Genomic DNA, 17118 nt, shown 5'->3' on the forward strand with positions numbered 1-17118 from the left:
GGGAGCCTCGACATGGTTGAGGTTTAGAGGTGGGAGAAAGAAGAATTGGTGAAAAAGAAAAGAAGTCCCTCCAAGCCACCAGTTGGTTAGCTCTGTTCTCAAGGTGCGGGGTAGGGTGCCTTGGTCTCGAATAAGCTGAGATGTGGACGGGGGGGGGGGGGGGGACAGAGTGGGATTCAGAAGTAGAAACGAAAGTGAAAGTATAAGAGGCTGGCAGGAGGAGGGGAGGTACGTCCTTTTCAGCGGTTGGTACCATGTTTACCCTTGAAGCTCGTTTGTGACACGTGCAAAAGTAAATCATGTAAATGTTCGTTCTCAGCAAATGAATGGGTCCCCGTATATTAATCATGCCCTTAATATAAGAGTCTTTTCCCCCAGGGTAATTACCGAAGCTCTAGGTGGCTGTTATCATGCAGATCACAGTTTTCCAGAACTTTGCCCCCGTGGACAGTATGGGTGGAAGATTCTGAATAATTAAGCACACGCTATAATTCAGGTTTTCCTCACGCATCCGATGGGCCGTGAAGGAATTCTCTTTTGGAAAGGACATATCACATACGTGGGCCAAGCACCAAGGCGCTCTTGTGCCCAGAAGGGGAGGGACGGGGCAGATCGTGTGGCCCTTTAGAGGCAGTGTCTTAGGTCACGTCCTCTAGAAGCAAAGCCCCGAGACAGGTGTGCAAGTGATTAATTGAAGTTGTGTGCCCAGGGAGTGAGGGAGTCCAGCCGGGCAAGGGAAGGAAGCCAGGCAAAGACGTGACTTCAGAACGAGTCTTAACTCCCCACGGGGAGTTCTGGCGCGTGGGTTGTACCACAGAGTATGGCCTCCTTGAGGTGAGGGACTGGGCTTTTAGATCCCCGCCGTCAGTCAGCCACTGTTCACGGGCTGAACACGGTTGGGGAGCAAGGGTGTTTCCTAACCTCCAGGAGGTGGCTTCCGTCAGCTGAGGCTGACCCTCGGCAAGAGGGCACGGGTGTGAGAGTGTTAGCAGTCAGCACCGTCAGCAGCTGGTCGGGGCAGGCACCGCGAGCCTCTGCTACAGGCGCTAACCCCCTCCCTGTTAGCACCTGTTTGTGGACGGTGCGTGTCGTACTGTGGAGGTAGGGCTAGCGAGCGCTTCCTACGTGCGAGGTGCTGTTCTAAGCATCTTGCAGAGATAGCTAACTTAACCACGGTGAAGCCCTAATACTCATTTTACAGCTGAGGAAACTGAGCCTCGGGGAATTAAGTCACTCCTCCAGGCCACGTGGCCCGCCAATACTGGTCCAGCCCGGGAGCCTGGCCCTCCAGGCCGGCCTCAGCTCTGTGAGGTGCGGCGGGACTGGGGCACGAATCGGAGCCCACATAACGGGGACAGCAGTTGTGACTTTGCCTTCAGTAACCGCCCCGCGTCTGCAGGCGACAGCTGCACTGAGCACGTGACCATGATCCCGGGGGCCCCCTCTGCCCTGGCACCGTGAGGGCGTGAGGATGTTGACAGCACTTCCTCTGCCCCCCCTTCCCCCGGGGAGTTGGTCTTCTTGGCAAGAGATGACCCACACACTGAGAACAATCCGATTTTCTGCTCAAGTGCCACAGCGGACGAGGGGGAGGGAAAGCAGGTATTTTGAGCGTTGGCGTGGAGAGCTGTCATCCTGTGGGTAGGGAGCTGAGGTTTGCTCTGGCGCTTAGCATTTCCAGAGCAAGTTGGAAAGGACTTAACCATGTGGATAATTTTGTACAAAGTCTTGCTTTTGTTTTTTTTCTTTTAATACGTAAGCACCTGAATACGGTTTGCCTTGACGTAGCGCTATTGGAGGTCACCAGTGTATTTTCGCTAGTGAATAAATGTTACTTTTTGTTTAACAGACGTGGGGTAATTTCACATGTATGCAGAAAGCCTTGTCAAGTGAATTTGAGAGAAAACGGTGTTGGGGGCACCCGGGTGGCTCAGTTGGTTGAGCGTCCGGCTTCAGCTCAGGTCGTGATCTCACGGTTTGTGGGTTCGAGCCCCGCATCGGGCTCTGTGCTGACAGCTCGGAGCCTGGAGCCTGCTTCGGATTCTGTGTCTCCCTCTCTCTCTGCCCCTCCCCTGCTCACGCTCTGTCTCTCTCTCTCACTGGCTCTGAGAGGTGAATAAACATTTAAACACAGAGAGAGAAAACCGTGTTTGTGGCCTCGTGGTCCTTTCTTGCCTGCTGGATGTGTCCCAGTTCTGACACTGCTGCTCCACTGGGAACGGCCAGAGGAAGAGGTCAGGGGCTCATGGCATGTGCTCTGACTTCACACCCTGTGAGCATTGCCTCTTGTACCAGTCTTCTTTGTCAGATGCCCATCTTCATTTATTTGACGCTGTTAGAGCCCTCGTTTTGCAGAGTACTTTAAGGTTCAGTAGTATTCCTCTGTGGGACTGTTAAGTTGTGTTCAATTTTCTCAGTTTGACGGTTTTTTTTTCCTCTTGTCTGGAACTTGAGTGCTTCGGCCGGGGAAGAAAAGGACTGAGAACAATAAAATCTAAACTGTTGACACTGAATTGTGTACCGGTCACTTTACGTACCTTTTGTCTTTGACCGCGGTTAGCGGCCTCTGGGTCTGGGCTCTTCTGCCTGAAATGTCAAGGAACACTGCTGTGGGAGATAGTTTGGGGTGCCCGTTGGACTGGGCAGTGGCAGGATAGAGAGGGCAGATTCTGGGGGTGCCTGGGTGGCTCAGGCGGTCAAGCATCCGACTCCTGCTCTCGGATCGTGGGTTCTCACACCACATCGGGCTCTGCGCTGACAGCAGCCTGCTTGGATTCTCTCTTCCCCCTCTCTGTCTGCCCCTCCCTTGCTCACTCTCCCTTTGCCTTTCTCTCTCAAAATAAATGAATTAAAAAAAAAAGAGGGCGGAGTCGGGGCGCCTGGGTGGCTCAGCCAGTTAAGTGTCTGAGTTTGGCTCAGGTCACGATCTCACGATTTGTGAGTTCAAGCCCCGCGTCAGGCTCTGTGCTGACAGCTCGGAGCCTGGAGCCTGCTTTGGATTCTGTCTCCCTCTCTTTCTGACCCTCGCCCGCTTGTGCTCTGTCTCTCTCAAAACTACATAAATGTAAAAAAAAAAAAAAAAAAAAAAAAAAAAGAGGGCAGAGTCCGCAGCTATGCTCCCTGGGTAAAGCCGCATGTTCTCCCGCCCCTGGCTCTGTGACCTCGAATAAGGTATTTGGTCCCACCGTTGAGCGGGCAGTGTGACAGAGCCGTCATCATGGGGTCGCGAGGATCCAGTGAGACCCAAGGCATACAGGCCAGCGCTGGCCCCTGGCGAGGTTACGCGCGTGTTAGCCTCGTGTGGCGTTTCCGCCCGTTGCGCTGACCCAGGGTTTTGGCGTGGTCTGTAATCCACAGACGACATGGCCTTTGACGTGTCCTGGTTCGCGGTGCACTCCTTCGGTCTGGACAAGGCTCCCGTCCTCCTGTCTTCTCTGGATCGGAAGGGGATTGTGACCACGGCCGAGAGAGACCAGAAGAGCGAGCTCAGCCTGGAGCGTGTCGGCGTGCTGGAATTCTTGCTGCGAGTCCATGGCTCCGAGGACCAGGACTTTGGCAACTACTACTGCTCCGTGACCCCGTGGGTGAGGTCCCCAACAGGCTCCTGGCAGAAGGAGGCAGAGATCTACTCCAAGCCCATCTTTGTGACTGTGAAGATGGATGGTAAGGAGGATGTCCGGTTATGTCTCTGGGCTGTGCGGCAGCCGACAGGGTCAGGTGGCCGCCCTTTGAGGAATGTGCCACCCAGCACCCGGCCCTCTCTCTCTGTAGACCTGCCCTGGGCCGGCACGCAGAAGGAGGCCTTGCTGCTACCCCAGGCGCGGCATCGTGTGCCCGAGCCGCCACCGGGAGGTGGTGGTTAGGACTTACCGGAGAGACGTTTGATGGTTTCTCCGAATTCTGTGCAGACCCCTTTCCCTGTCACGGGGCTGGCATGGATTCTGCCAGGCAGAGCCAGAGAACGGCATCGAGGGAGCGGGTTCAGGGCCCCGGGAGAGGCGGTGAGTGGGTTCCTGCCCCTCCTGCCCTCTTGGTTTTGCTTCTTGGAAAAGGGAGGATCCAACTGGTGTCATTAGCATGCAGGGGGTTCTCTCCGGAACCCTGGGACGAGAAGGGGGCTCCCTGCCTTGTTGGAACCCTGGGACGAGAAGGGGGCTCCCTGCCTTGTTGGCCCACACCGACCTCCAGAGTCATTCTAACTAGGTGGTCGGAGGGCCCCCTTCCCACCCCTCTGTTCCCCGAGCATCCCAGAGCGGGGGCAGCTGTTCCTGGGCTAATGAGAAACCTGTCTTCTCTGCAAAAACTTCAGAGTACACGTTAATGGAGAAATTCCCCAGAGAGAATTAAAGCCCCAGCGCCTCCGAGGGTTAGGGGAGAGCTTTGAGTGGGTGTCCCTGAGGAGATGTCAGTGTGGGGGAGACTGGAACTGGAGCCCCAGCTTGTCCACGGATGCCTTAGCCTCTGTGGCGCTCTGTCTCCTCTGCCGTACGATGGGCTCTTCCGAAAGGTGAGCGACATTAAATGCCAGCTGCCAGCAGGCGTGCTAGCCCCCGCGCAAAGAGTGCTGCTGCTTCTGGGAGAAGGGACTTGGGATTTGGGGGTGTGCGGTCCGTACCATGTCTGTGCATTCCTGAAACTTCGTCATTTATCCCCTGTTTGCATCGCAGAAATTCCTTGCTTCAAGTAGCTCCATATGAAAAGCCAGATTTCCTGAACAAGGGAGGGAATTATTCACTTTCCTGGATAATCGACTCTAGTGTTACTTAAAATAGCCCCGCTAGTACACTTCAGTTATTCGATGCACAGAATTGATGTATGAACAGTGTTGTGTGTTATTTTTTTTTTCTTTTAAGGACGCATCTGCTGCTGAATGTGCGGCGCCCTTATACTGACTTTTAAAAATCAGTCTCCTGCCAAAACCCTAAAAAGCAAGCTGACATTCAGAGACATCAAACGAATGAAATCTTTCTCCCGGTTTTTTGTTTCTCCCCCACAGAACCGGGCGGGGTGTCATCTGCTCACTTTGTGGGCAGATAAGAGGGCTCCTGCCCGGAGCGCTGCGCTAGGTGCTGGGGACAACTTGAGTGCGAGCTGGGCCCCGCGGGGACACCCGCTTGGGTGGGGAGGGGAGGGGGCAGGCTTCCCGAGGCCGCCTCCTCTCATCACTGACCGGCATCCCCCTGTTCCTTCCCTCCAGTGCTGAACGCCTTCAAGTACCCGCTGCTGATCGGCGTGGGCCTGTCCACCGTCATCGGGCTCCTGTCCTGCCTCATCGGGTACTGTAGCTCCCACTGGTGCTGTAAGAAGGAGGTCCAGGAGACAAGGCGTGAGCGCCGCCGCCTCATGTCCATGGAAATGGACTAGGCCACGCCGGGGGAGCCGCGACAGGGGCGGTCTAGGAGCGACGGGGCGGGAGGAGGACCGCGATCTTTTTCACGCGCAGTGTGTGACACTAGAAACCAGTCCTCTCCAATCTCAGGTGGGACCGGGCGCTCTCTCCCCCCCGCATGTCAAGTTCTGAGCGCGGACACGTTTACCAGCCCACGACTCTTCTTCCCACGGCACTTTCTGGTAGAACAATCGCGTGTGTGTGTTCCCGGCTGCGGCTTTTTAATGGTTACCCTTTGTCTAATTTTTTTCTCCTACCGGTTTATAGATCTCTGACCTGTGTGTGTTCGTATGTTTGGTTTCGAGGGGTCGCGGTGAGGAAGGACGGTGGCTCTCAGAGTTCTTTGTCTTAGGTGAGGACAGAGCTGCCCGCCGGGAGCCAGCTTCCGTGTCGGGCCCGTGTTAGGAGGGCCGCTAGATGAAGCCGTCCGCCCCGGCCCAGCGACAACACAGACCTGTGCCGCAGGCTCATTCGTGGCTTTGACCACCCTACCCACCCCGTATTTTCAGGGGTTTAGACATTTGAAATCTAAACTTGCAGTATGTAACTTCTTACTGAGCCCAAATGCTTTTTTTTTTCTTTTCCTTTTCCTCTTTTTTTTTTTTTGCTTCTCTGCCCCCTTTCCATTTCTTTCGTATTTGCTTTATGAGAGCGTGCTGAAATGGCCCTGGAATCTAGAATTTGGCTCCCCACCAAGCACCTTATCTTGCCACCTTAGCCTTAAGAATGAATATGAAGAAAAATACACAGCCACCTCTGTCTGGGGCAGTAAGAAGGTCCTCAAGGAAGACGAGGTTGGGGACGAGGGAAGGAGCAGGCCCTCACTCCGATGGTTCTGAGGCCGCCGTGCCTCAGGGGGCCCCAGGGAGTGCAGAAGAGAGTCCTGGGGGGTCAGCTGTCCTCGGCTCGGGCCAGGAGTGTCGGGGTGCCGGGGCTGTGTCTGGAGGAGGACGCCACCTCCGTCCCCCTCTCCTGCCCTTCGTGGGAGGCGAAGGCCTCGGCCGCCGAGGGACACCCACACGTGTACCCCACGTCCTTCGTGGCTGCTTGGGCTCCTTAATGTGAAGGTGTATTGCTGCTTTCGCAAGACTGACCGACTTCACAGAATCAGAAATTGCCTGGAAGAACCGTGCATTTTCCATGACCTTTTCAGCCCTTCAAGTCTTCGTAAGACCCCCCGCTGGGGGTCAGCGAGCAAGGGTACGCTTTGTGGTATGTTTGCTTTCCTGTTAGGAACACGAAGGAAACCAGCAATTTACTGCCGTGTGAACAGCCTACAAAGTAGATCTGAGAGCAATCCGTTTTGCCCAACTGCTCGTACCCGGAGTAGGACGCGGACCAAAAGAGCTCCTCTGCTCCCCGAGGCATCTGCCCCTGCATAGCACTGGCCTTTCGGAAGCATCCCAGTGGGCTTTCTGAGGCTCACTGGTGAGTCATGCCCCGCACTGCAATCCTCTGCGCTTTCATCCTGGCTCTGACGGATCTCACGCTGCTCTGTCTTCCGAAGGGAAAAAAGATTCGTTTGTTTTGAGCAATAAAGTCCTACAAAATGATGGCCATTCATGTGCGGCTCTTTGTCACAAGGGGCCAGACGAGCCACACTCCCCCGCCCACTGGCTCACCATCGTCCCCGCTGCTTCCCTCCCTGCGCTGCCCACAGCCCACTCTGCCCTTGTCACTGAGTCGCCCCCAGGAGGCAGATTGCCACCCCGCTTCCCTTTTTGTCCTGCTCACCTAGGGGACCACCCACGGTAGACGCCGTGTTAACGGTAGTGGCACAAATGAGTTCCAAGCCCAGCACCTGCCCCACCCGAGCATGGGTGACCAGAGGAACAGGAGGAGGCCTTGATGGCACTAGATTCGGGTCTTTTCTACCAGTTGTTTCTTAACTATGCTATCTCAGAGGAGGTGGGTCCCAGGTGATTGTATATACGGGAACGGAAGAGGGAACACACATTCACAGGTGCTACGTTAGGGACACCAGTGCCCTTTGAGTCCACACAGTTATCACCATTAAAAGAAGATTCAGGATTGTTGTAGTGCAGGCCCTTCTTGGTAGAGCAAAGGGTACCTTGCTGTGAGTGTGGCCAGGTGGCCCCAGGTATGCATAAAACCATGGACGGGTCACGCCAGACACATGGCAAGTGACAGGTGTTCACATGCTGTACCTTCTGCTCTCAAACCGCCACTGCTGGGGGTATCGCTCCATGGTAGAGCATTTGACTGCAAACTGCCACTGCAGCTTGAGGCTGGGGTTGCTAAGGCATTGACCCCAACCCCACCCTGTGATCGTGGGGCTGGCCACACTGCCAGTCGCCGCGGGGCTGGTACAGAGGAGGAAGAAATCCCAGGGTGTTGTACCAGGGACCTCACTCCATCCAGGGCCAGAAACTGACCTGGAATGTGTGTCCTTTTAAATATGTGAGATACACTCTCTTGCTGTACCAAATACGGCTCCCCACCCCCACCCCCCCAAAGTGCTCTTCTGGAAGGGGGTTCCTGCCAGAGGCACTGGTGTGAACAGAAGAAGAACCTAGCCACAATTCACACAGATGAAATTGCACTTCTTAACAAAAAGAAACTTTATAAACAGTTTGGGTGGTTTTTTTTTTGTTTTTTTTTTTTTTTTTTTTTTTTACTTATCATAAAAACAGCCCCCAGGAAGAGCCTAAGCTATGTTCAGATAGAAGCCTCAAAATTACTTTCAATTGTTTACTTTATGATGTTTACATAACACTTTTCACTTTTTAAAAAAGAAAAAAGAAAAAAAAAATGCAAACTCTGACTTTTTAACAACGCTTCGGATTTTTCATGGGACGATGGAACTCTGACTCACCAACTGGATTTAAATGTTAATTTAGAAATGTATTTATTTGTGTGTTTCCCTCCCCCTCCCTCCCCCACGTGGCTTTTCCTTAAGATCCTGGCAAAGGACATCCCTCCTGCCCAGACCCTTGTCTGTTTCCCCCGGTGGCTCTCGCTTCTTGCTTTACAGACTGCCTGCAGCCATGATTTTGTCACTGACATCCGTGAGCCAAAGACTGAGCCTTTTGGGCAGGAATAATAAGCAATACTACACAACTTGCTACTTTCAGAAAACTTGTGTTTTTTTTTTAGCTTCACCAATGGCAGCAGAGGAAGAAGGGATCTGGGATTTCGGTAAGTCCTCCTCTGCTGTTTGACCAAATTCTCCGTGATAAATATTGCGCGCAGATCACTAGGCGAAAAAAAAAAAAAAAAAAAAAAGTTGACTCTCTGTCTTTCTTAGCGTCGCACAGAAGGATCTGCCAGATTTGACATAGACAAAGAAAGGGTCTCGTGTATTTTTGTCCATACCCGATGTTACATGAACTAATTGTATTGTTTTATACTGTGACCACAGATATTATGCAATGCACCGTTTGTTTTTTATTTCATTAAAGGAAGTTTAATTTAAATTGAAGTCGTGTGAGGAACTTGGTCTCGTTACCTTTTGGTCCCCTCTGCGTGAGGCATCACGGCCGAATGCCAGTGGCAGCTTTAACACCTTCCGATCTCTCTGACTCCTGCAATAACATTGTAGGTTGTCACTAAAGATAGAAGTGGATCTAACAGGATCAGTACTGAGAGCCCCACCACACGGAAAGCTGGGGGCCAGGATCCTGTTGCCGAGGAAGGTCTCCTGGTTCTTTGGTAAGTTCTCATGACCTTACGGGTCTCTCGTCATGAGAGGGGGAAGTTGGACGTTGTTCCTTTCTGCGGATGAGGAAACAAACGCAAGGTTCTGTGACCTTATCGTGACTGGAACACAACGGCTTTTCTGACTCATGACCCAGTCTGGAGCCAAACTGGTCCAGGAGGTGCCGGCCCCTGTGATAGAAAAACAGTGCTCCTTCCCAGGCCACTGGCTTCTGGAGCCCCAACTCTCTGCTGGTCTCTGCCCCCCCACCCCACACTCCCCTGTGGGTCCCATAGTGTCCTGGGTAGGGAGCTTCTCTGTGAGGTCTTCAGGGTCCGGGTCTGCGTCCCAGTTACTAACCTTGCCTAAGGATATAGAAGGTACATGCAAAGTATAAATGCACAATTAATGCCGTACTGTGGGGGATGGCCCGTCACTCATGCTTCTCGGTGAACCAGGAGGGTTCTGCTCACATCAGAATGTGACATAGTCACAGCTGGGTTTTAGCAGCCCCCTACCGATGACTGAACCTGTACCTACCTCAGTTTAAATCAAAGACAAAACGACAGGGCGCCTAGGTGGCTCAGTCGGTTAAGGGTCCGACTTCAGGTCATGATCTCACAGTTCGTGGGTTCGAGCCCCGCTTCGGGTTCTGTGCTGACAGCTCAGAGTCTGGAGCCTGCTTGAGATTCGGTGTCTCCCTTTCTCTCTGTCCCTCCCTGCTTGCATTCTGTCTCTCTCAAAAATAAATAAACATTTAAAAAAATTTAAATTAAAAACAAAACAAACATTTGCTTCCCCACATACCTTGCCCACATACCATTTGCTTGCCTGGCTAACTTGTACTTGGGTCCCAGGGAGCCTTTTCTGCTCCTCCCGGCTAGCTGAGGGCCCCGGACAAATGCTGTGGAAGCCTGAAAGTGGTGTGAGGGCAGGGACCATTCGCTGCTGTGGCCCCAGGGGCCTCGTCATGGCAACAGCAAACACAGGGATTATTGTAATATGCCGTACACCAGGTTAAGTACCTCCAGTCTTCCCACGGTGGCTTCAGCAGACGCTGTCTTAACCGCTCTCCGTGTAACTGGATCTTCCCAATAAAAGCCACTCATTAACTCTGACCCACAGACCACTGTACGTCGCACCCTGTTTTTTTTTTTAACATACGGGTTTTGTTATTATTAGGTGTTACAGGGCCAGCAGAACAAGAGATGACCGGCACTGAAAAGCTAGTTTGTTTTATACTCACCGATCCCAAGAGGAGGGGGCGCACCGTGCCACACGCTGGGAGGCCACACGGCCGAGACCAGGGTCCATCAGGAGGTGGAGGGCGGGGAGAAGCACAGGCAGCAGCCTTTATCGTGGTTTTCACGGGGAAGAACGGGCAAGGCAGGGTCCGCAGTTTGGTTAATTTCATTGGGCTCTGGGGTGCAGAAAACCTAAAACCTAGTTTTCTGGTACCTGGCCCTGGGGTGAGGAGGGCAGGAGACAGTGGTCCTGAGTGTGGGTGCCGCTGGAGAAGGTGGTGGGGGCGTGGGCTCTGGGTCCGTGGCTTTGTGCGTGCAAGGCGTGCTCACGGTGAATCAGTTCCTCTCGCTAGGAACTGGCCGGCTCTGGGAGCAGCGGTCCCCAGGGTCAACGAGGCCCTAGATATTAGAGTCTCAGAAAACAACATAGAAGGACATGATTAATACGTTCGCCAGTTGAGGCTTGCCGGCTGCACGGGCACACCTGAGTTCCACCTACAGCGGCGACGTTCACCTCAGCCCTCGCCGTCCTGATTATCCTCCAACCTGTTTTGCCACCAGTGTGGCTCCTGTGATTACATAAGTCCATTGCACGGCCACCAGTGAGATGTGAGTGCCAGAAAAAGAGGTGTGGTGACGAGATGCCTAGATGTTTACAGGTGACGACCCTACTCCCACCCAGAATTTGGACACTTAGGGAAGGACTTGAGTTTAGGAATCCTGCCATCAGTCCCCGCTTTGTGTTTCTCTGGACACCTTTTGAAATAGCTACTTGGAGGGGCTCTTTGGGAACAAGACCCTGTAATACACGCGTTTGTAATTTTAGAAGCTCACATAGTTATTTATTGAACAACTTAAAATATTTTGTCACAGGGGCACCTGGGTGGCTCAGTCAGTTAAGCGTCTGACTTCTTCAGCTCAGGTCATGATCTTGCAGCGTGTGGGTTTGAGCCCCGCGTCGGGCTGTCTGCTATCAGCACAGAGCCTGTTTCCAACCTCTCCCTCTGCCCCTCCCCAGCTCCTGCTGTCTCTCTCTCTCTCTCTCTGTCTCTCAAAAATAAATAAAAATTTAAAATAAAATAACCATTTAGAGTGAAGCCCTGGAAAAGTTGGATTGAGACCCTCCACCCCAAGCACCTTAAAGTTAATAGGGGTTTGCTCCCCTGCTCTCTATCTCGTGCTCACCCGTGACCTTGGCACGGAGGCCACCCTAACCCCAGCTTGGTGCCCCTATGCCCGTTGGCTGGGATGTGCAAGTAATAAATCTTGTGACTTTACGTCCTTTGTGTGAGTGTCTGGAAACTGCACCTTCCATCAAAGCGGCCCTGGGGGGCTTGGATGCTGAGAAAGCTACCTGCTGACCCCACGTGTGTGGCTCGTGCCCCCTCATTCAGCAGGTCATAATCTGCATATTCTTAACTGCATACAGAAGCTCCAGCTTGCCAACCAAGTGTGGATAAAAGTAAGATGAATTCTCTGGAAAGGCTCAACCAAGACAAATTGCTTTAAAAAAAAAAAAAATGCTATCAGTAGGTCCAGGCAAAACTGTTAAAGACTGATGGCGGACAAATCACGAAAATGTGGAAAAGATTCTGGACTTTGTTGGCTTCGCAAATGTTTCTTAAATTCTTCATTTGGAAGAAATCGTAAGTTCTTACTTCATTTGAAAGAACTCAAACTTTAAAGTTTTAGACTAGACATGATAGGTTTGGTCTCTGCAGGAAAGGGTTAGAAGCCTCCGGAAAACAGACCCATGCTCCAAGGAAAGACCTGGGCTTATGTCGAGAGATTGGTGAATGAATACGTTGGTTGACGTGAAGATAACGTGTAAGATACATAGGAATCTTTTTCCAATTGAAAATAACATGCATAGGGGCGCCTGGGTGGCTCAGTCGGTTGGGCGTCCGACTTCAGCTCAGGTCACGATCTCGCGGTCCGTGAGTTCGAGCCCCGCGTCGGGCTCTGTGCTGATGGCTCAGAGCCTGGAGCCTGCTTCCGATTCTGTGTCTCCCTCTCTCTCTGCCCCTCCCCTGTTCATGCTCTGTCTCTCTCTGTCCCCAAAATAAATAAACGTTAAAAAAAGAAAAAAAAAAGAAAATAACATGCATAACGTACATAGGAATCTTCTTCCAATTGAAAATAACATGCGTAACGTACATAGGAATCTTTTTCCAATTCTCAACTTTACCTGACATTTTCTGTTCATTGACCAACAGCTCTAATCATTTCAGATGATAGAGTTCCTGCTGTTAATATTCCCGTTCTTAGAAATAAGGAAATTACGACACATTAATTTGCTCAAATGAACTAGGAATTGAATTGAGACCTTTCTGACTCCAAAGTCTATACATTCATGCCCCCCACTCCTTATCTACAGAGGATACATTCCAGGACCCCCAGAGGATGCCTGAAACCACAGATAGTACCAAACTGTTTACTTAATGTTTTTTTCCTATGTGTACATATATACAGTTTAACTTACAAATTAGGCATAGTAAGAGGTTAACAACAATAACTACTAATAAGATGGGACAATGATAACAATATACGATAGCAAAAGGTGAATGTAGTCTCTCCTGTTCCCAAAATACCTTGTGGTCCTGTAACTCTCCTTCCTGTGATGAAGTGAGGTGAGTGACGGATGTCAGCATTGTGATGTAGCGTTAGGCTACTACTGACCTTGTGGCGGTGTGACAGAAGGAGGATCACCTGCTTCCAAAAGGCTGCAGGTGCCTGCAGAAAGTAAAGCCGTGGGTAAGGGAGAAATTCCTGTGCGTGTTGTAAATCAGTACACCAGCCACAGAGCCTGAATATTCTAAGCTTTGAGTATTTGTTGACTAGATAGATGAGTCAGCACTGGATCCTATCACTACGAAATTTCATAGGTCTTGTAGGAGAGGGTGGCACATAAATAATTCATTTTATTACCATATAAAAATGACAGAATCTACAAGCCTAGATTTTAAATTGTTTTGAATGAACAGGTATTTCCCAGGTAGGGAGGGGGCAGGGTTCCAAGGAGAGGAGTTAGTATCTGCACAGTTAAAGAGGGAAACAATGGTAAGACCCAGCAGAAAGACACCGTTCTGTGTCTGAAGGGCAGAGAGTTGACAAGGGCTGGCTCATAAAGGTCAAGTCAAGGAGTGTGGACTGGATCTTCTAGAAATATTTGAGGAGCTGCCGAAACACTTTGATCAGGAGAATGCCTGGCTAGGTTTCTATGTTACATCATCCTGTTATCGGGGAGGGTGGTGTGCAGGGAAGGCTGGGAGATGAATTGAACTGCGTTAGTCCAGCAGGAAAATCGAGGCCCCCGGTTGTGACAGCAGCAGGTAGGATGGACTCCTCAAAGATTTGAGGAAGAGCCGATAGGACTTTATAACCGGATGTGGAGTGTGGAGGCCAGAGCGTGGGTCTGGGTGGATACAGCCGCGTCCAACCACGTCGGACACTCAAAGTGTGAACAAGAAAACAAGGATTTCAGCTTCAGACTCCAGTTTGAGTTTCCTGGAGGACCTTCAAATGGAAATGTTCTCCACCAACAAGGTGGTTGGGCTGGCACTTAAGGGACAAGGTGGGGTTGGAAGTGTATGTGATGGTCTGCATACAAATGGGGGATGAGACACAGCTGTCAGTTACTCCCTGGTAGGAAATTTAAGGACTAGCCCTTAGCAAGGGAGTATCTGGAGACGGCAGATGGCCTAGGAATGCCTTCTGCTGCTCTTTCTCTTCTGCTACCGTCCCCGACTCCCCATCTTCTACGCCCAAGCCGCATCCCCACCCAATGCCCTGGCTCTTGCCCCTGCCCACAGAAGTCCAGTTCAGCCTTTTCCCCACAGACAGGAGTCGCCATGCCCCATGAAAAGCTCTTCGGCCTTGGTTAACTAATTGTCAGCTCCTGGTGGAGCCAGGCAAGTGGGAAGAGACCTGGGTATCATTCTCCATCGCGGGGCCAGGTCACAGCTGGGCCCTCTCAAAGCCTGTTTCTTCCTCTGCCTCACAAGGGTGTTGACTGAGGTCAGTATGGTCCCTTCCTGTGGGGTCACTGCTTGGTGCTCCATGAATGTAGGCTTGGTCCGCAGGCTTCCTCTGCCTTGGCAAATTCAACACCTGTGGGATGGCCCTCAATCTGACCTAAGCTGCAAGAGCTCAAACAGGGAAAATCATGACAAGCTTCCTACTGACCCCTTGGGGTTTTTCTTTTCCATCTCCTCCCACTCTCTGCCTTCTGGAATCATGAACGGCAAGCCAGAAGGTATAATAGCAAGAGCACTCTCACCACACACCTGTCAGGATGGCTAAAATCAAAAACACAAGAAATAAATGTTGGCAAGGGTGTAGAGAAAGAGGAACCCTCGTGCATTTTGGTGGGAATGCAAACTGGTGCAGCCAGTGTGGAAGATAGTATGGAGGTGCCTCAGAAAGTTAAAAATAGAACTACCCTACAATCCAGCAATTCCACTACTGGACATTTACCTAAAGAATATCAAGACGCCAATTCAAAAAGATACATGCACCCCTGTTTATTGCAGCATTATTTATAATAGCCAAATTATGGAGGCCGCCCAAGGGTCCAGTAATAGATGGCTGGATAAAGATATGGTGTATGTATACACACACACACACACACACGCACACACACACCACATACACAATGGAATCTCATGAAGAAACCTTGCCATTTGCAACAGCATGGATGGATCTAGAGGGTATTATGCTAAGCGAAATAAGTCAGAGACAAATACCATATGATTTCACTCATGTGGAATTCAAGAAACAAAACGAAAAGCAAAAAAGAGACAAACGAAAAAACAGACTCTTAACTATAGAGAACAAACTGATGGTTACCAGAGGGGAAGGGGGTCGGGGGGATGGGTAAAATAGGTGATGGGGATTAAAGAGTGCACTTACTGTGATAAGCACTGGGTGATATACGGAATTGGTGAATTACTATATTGTACATCTGAGAATAATATAACACTTGTATGTTAACTGTACTGGAGGTAAAATTAAAAAAATAAAAATCACTGAGCCAAGAGCAAATAGGCATCCATTTCCTAGCCATACAGTCTTGGCTAGGTCAGTTGATTCCTCTGAACCTCCGTTTCCTCATCTGTAAGATGGGATTAGTCGTACCTGTCACATGGTGATGTGAGCTATTCTCTAAAATCGTGTATATGAAAATATCTTGCACAAAGCCTAAGTGTAAAAGGTCCCTGTTGAAATATGTTGGGGCCTGAATGCTTCAGAGAGGAGGCCACATATCTAGCTGCTGTGATTTTGTGGGCTACGTGTGCATTTCAAGTCTCAAAAAAACCCCACACATTTCTTTTTATTAATCTTCCAGGAACTGGAACAAAATTGTTTCTTTTGTACATTCCTGTGTTGCTTTGTCCATTACTGGCTCTCTCCCTCCATCTGATTCAGGAAGTACATTTTTACATTCTTTTCAGCTGATACAATTACAATGCAGTGATTCCCCAGGTAATGGAATAACACTCTCTCTGGCTCTCTTTCTTTCTTGTTTTTTCCCCCTGTGGACAACGGAAAGCTTCTTTTTCTTTTCTTTTTTCCTCTCCAGAAAAGAAGCGACATCACTCAGTCAGTGTTAATTCTGGCAGAAATGGAGCCACTAAAATGAAAAGGGGAAAAAACCATTCTTTCTGGCAACGGCTAGAAATGAGAAGTTGCATCATATTTATTTGGTTGAATGTATTTCAGGAATACCGATACCGTGTATTATTGGCAACCATCGTCTCTGTGGTCAATGCCCATTTCTAAACTAATTCTTCTTTCAGGGCATGTGGCAGATTGATTACATCAGTGACTCCGGTTCTTTACCTGTCCTTCTGCCCCTGTCACTTTGCAGTTCTCCTCACTAGAAAGATGATGGAGGCTGTTAACCTATCTCTTACATTTGGACTTGGCCATGTGACTTGCTTTGGTCTATGGGATGTTAGCAGCCATGATAAAAGTAGAAGCTTTAAAAAGCGCTGTTGTGTTTCCATGAGTTATTTGGCCCCCTGACATCACCATAAAAACCTGCTTGGGCTAGCCTACTAGAGGGAGTGCGAGGGATGCAAGCCAAGGCTGTTCTAGACCGTCCGGCTCTGGACAGGTGACCCACAGGCTTTTGAACAAAAAGAAATGTTTACTGTTGTAAGCCACCAAAGTTTTGTGGTTTGTTCCACAGCAATAACTAACTCATACAGTGTGTTTGCCTAAAATTTTGGTGCCTGGGGGTGACCCATGACTTCTCCAACTGAAATGATGAGCAAATTACTGTACTTGAAGCCCCATTGATGTTACAGTTAACAGCCTGGAGAGTAGTTTGAAATCCCTATTCAAGGTAAACTATCCTTTAACTGTTCCCTAAATATAACCTGCACATCCCTGCCTCTGTATCTTTGTACATTTCATTTCTCCCTAGTGGAATTTCCTTCCCTCCCTCCTCTGCCTGTTTGAATCATACAGATCCCCAAGGACATACTTAAAACCAGCCTTTTCAGAATGACCTATGGCTGTTCCCTGCCTACAGTGGCCTCTCCAGCCTATTAACTCTTAGGATATTTCTCGTTTGAGCCATAAAGTGGATACTCGACACACGCTGCCTTATTTGGTTACCCTCCCTCTCCCTCCCTCCTTCCTTCCCATTCCTTCCCTCCTTCCTTTTTTTCTTTCTTTCAAACAAATACATACATATTCAAGCACATATATAAAGCACATATGGAAAAAATGTTAAAAATTGTTTGAATATAGGTGTAGGTTTGTGGTGATTTTAAAATAATGTCCATGAATTCTTGACACTCCTCCTTTCAAAACGCACA

The 17118-nt window shown here is 50.2% G+C and overlaps 1 protein-coding gene across 1 annotated transcript in view; it reads left to right on the forward strand.

Moving 5' to 3' along the window:
- The window catches only part of PTGFRN (prostaglandin F2 receptor inhibitor), an 85192-nt gene extending 76366 nt beyond the window's left edge, over window positions 1–8826 (forward strand). The window contains exons 8-9 of the mRNA XM_042953583.1: window positions 3358–3663; window positions 5198–8826. Coding sequence (XP_042809517.1) covers window positions 3358–3663; window positions 5198–5364 — 473 coding nt within the window. The 3' untranslated portion in view covers window positions 5365–8826. The remainder of the gene's footprint in view (window positions 1–3357; window positions 3664–5197) is intronic.
- The last annotated feature ends 8292 nt before the right edge of the window (window positions 8827–17118 follow it).

This window comes from Panthera leo, chromosome C1, assembly GCF_018350215.1.
Source record: "Panthera leo isolate Ple1 chromosome C1, P.leo_Ple1_pat1.1, whole genome shotgun sequence".
Classification (NCBI taxonomy): Eukaryota; Metazoa; Chordata; class Mammalia; order Carnivora; family Felidae; genus Panthera; species Panthera leo.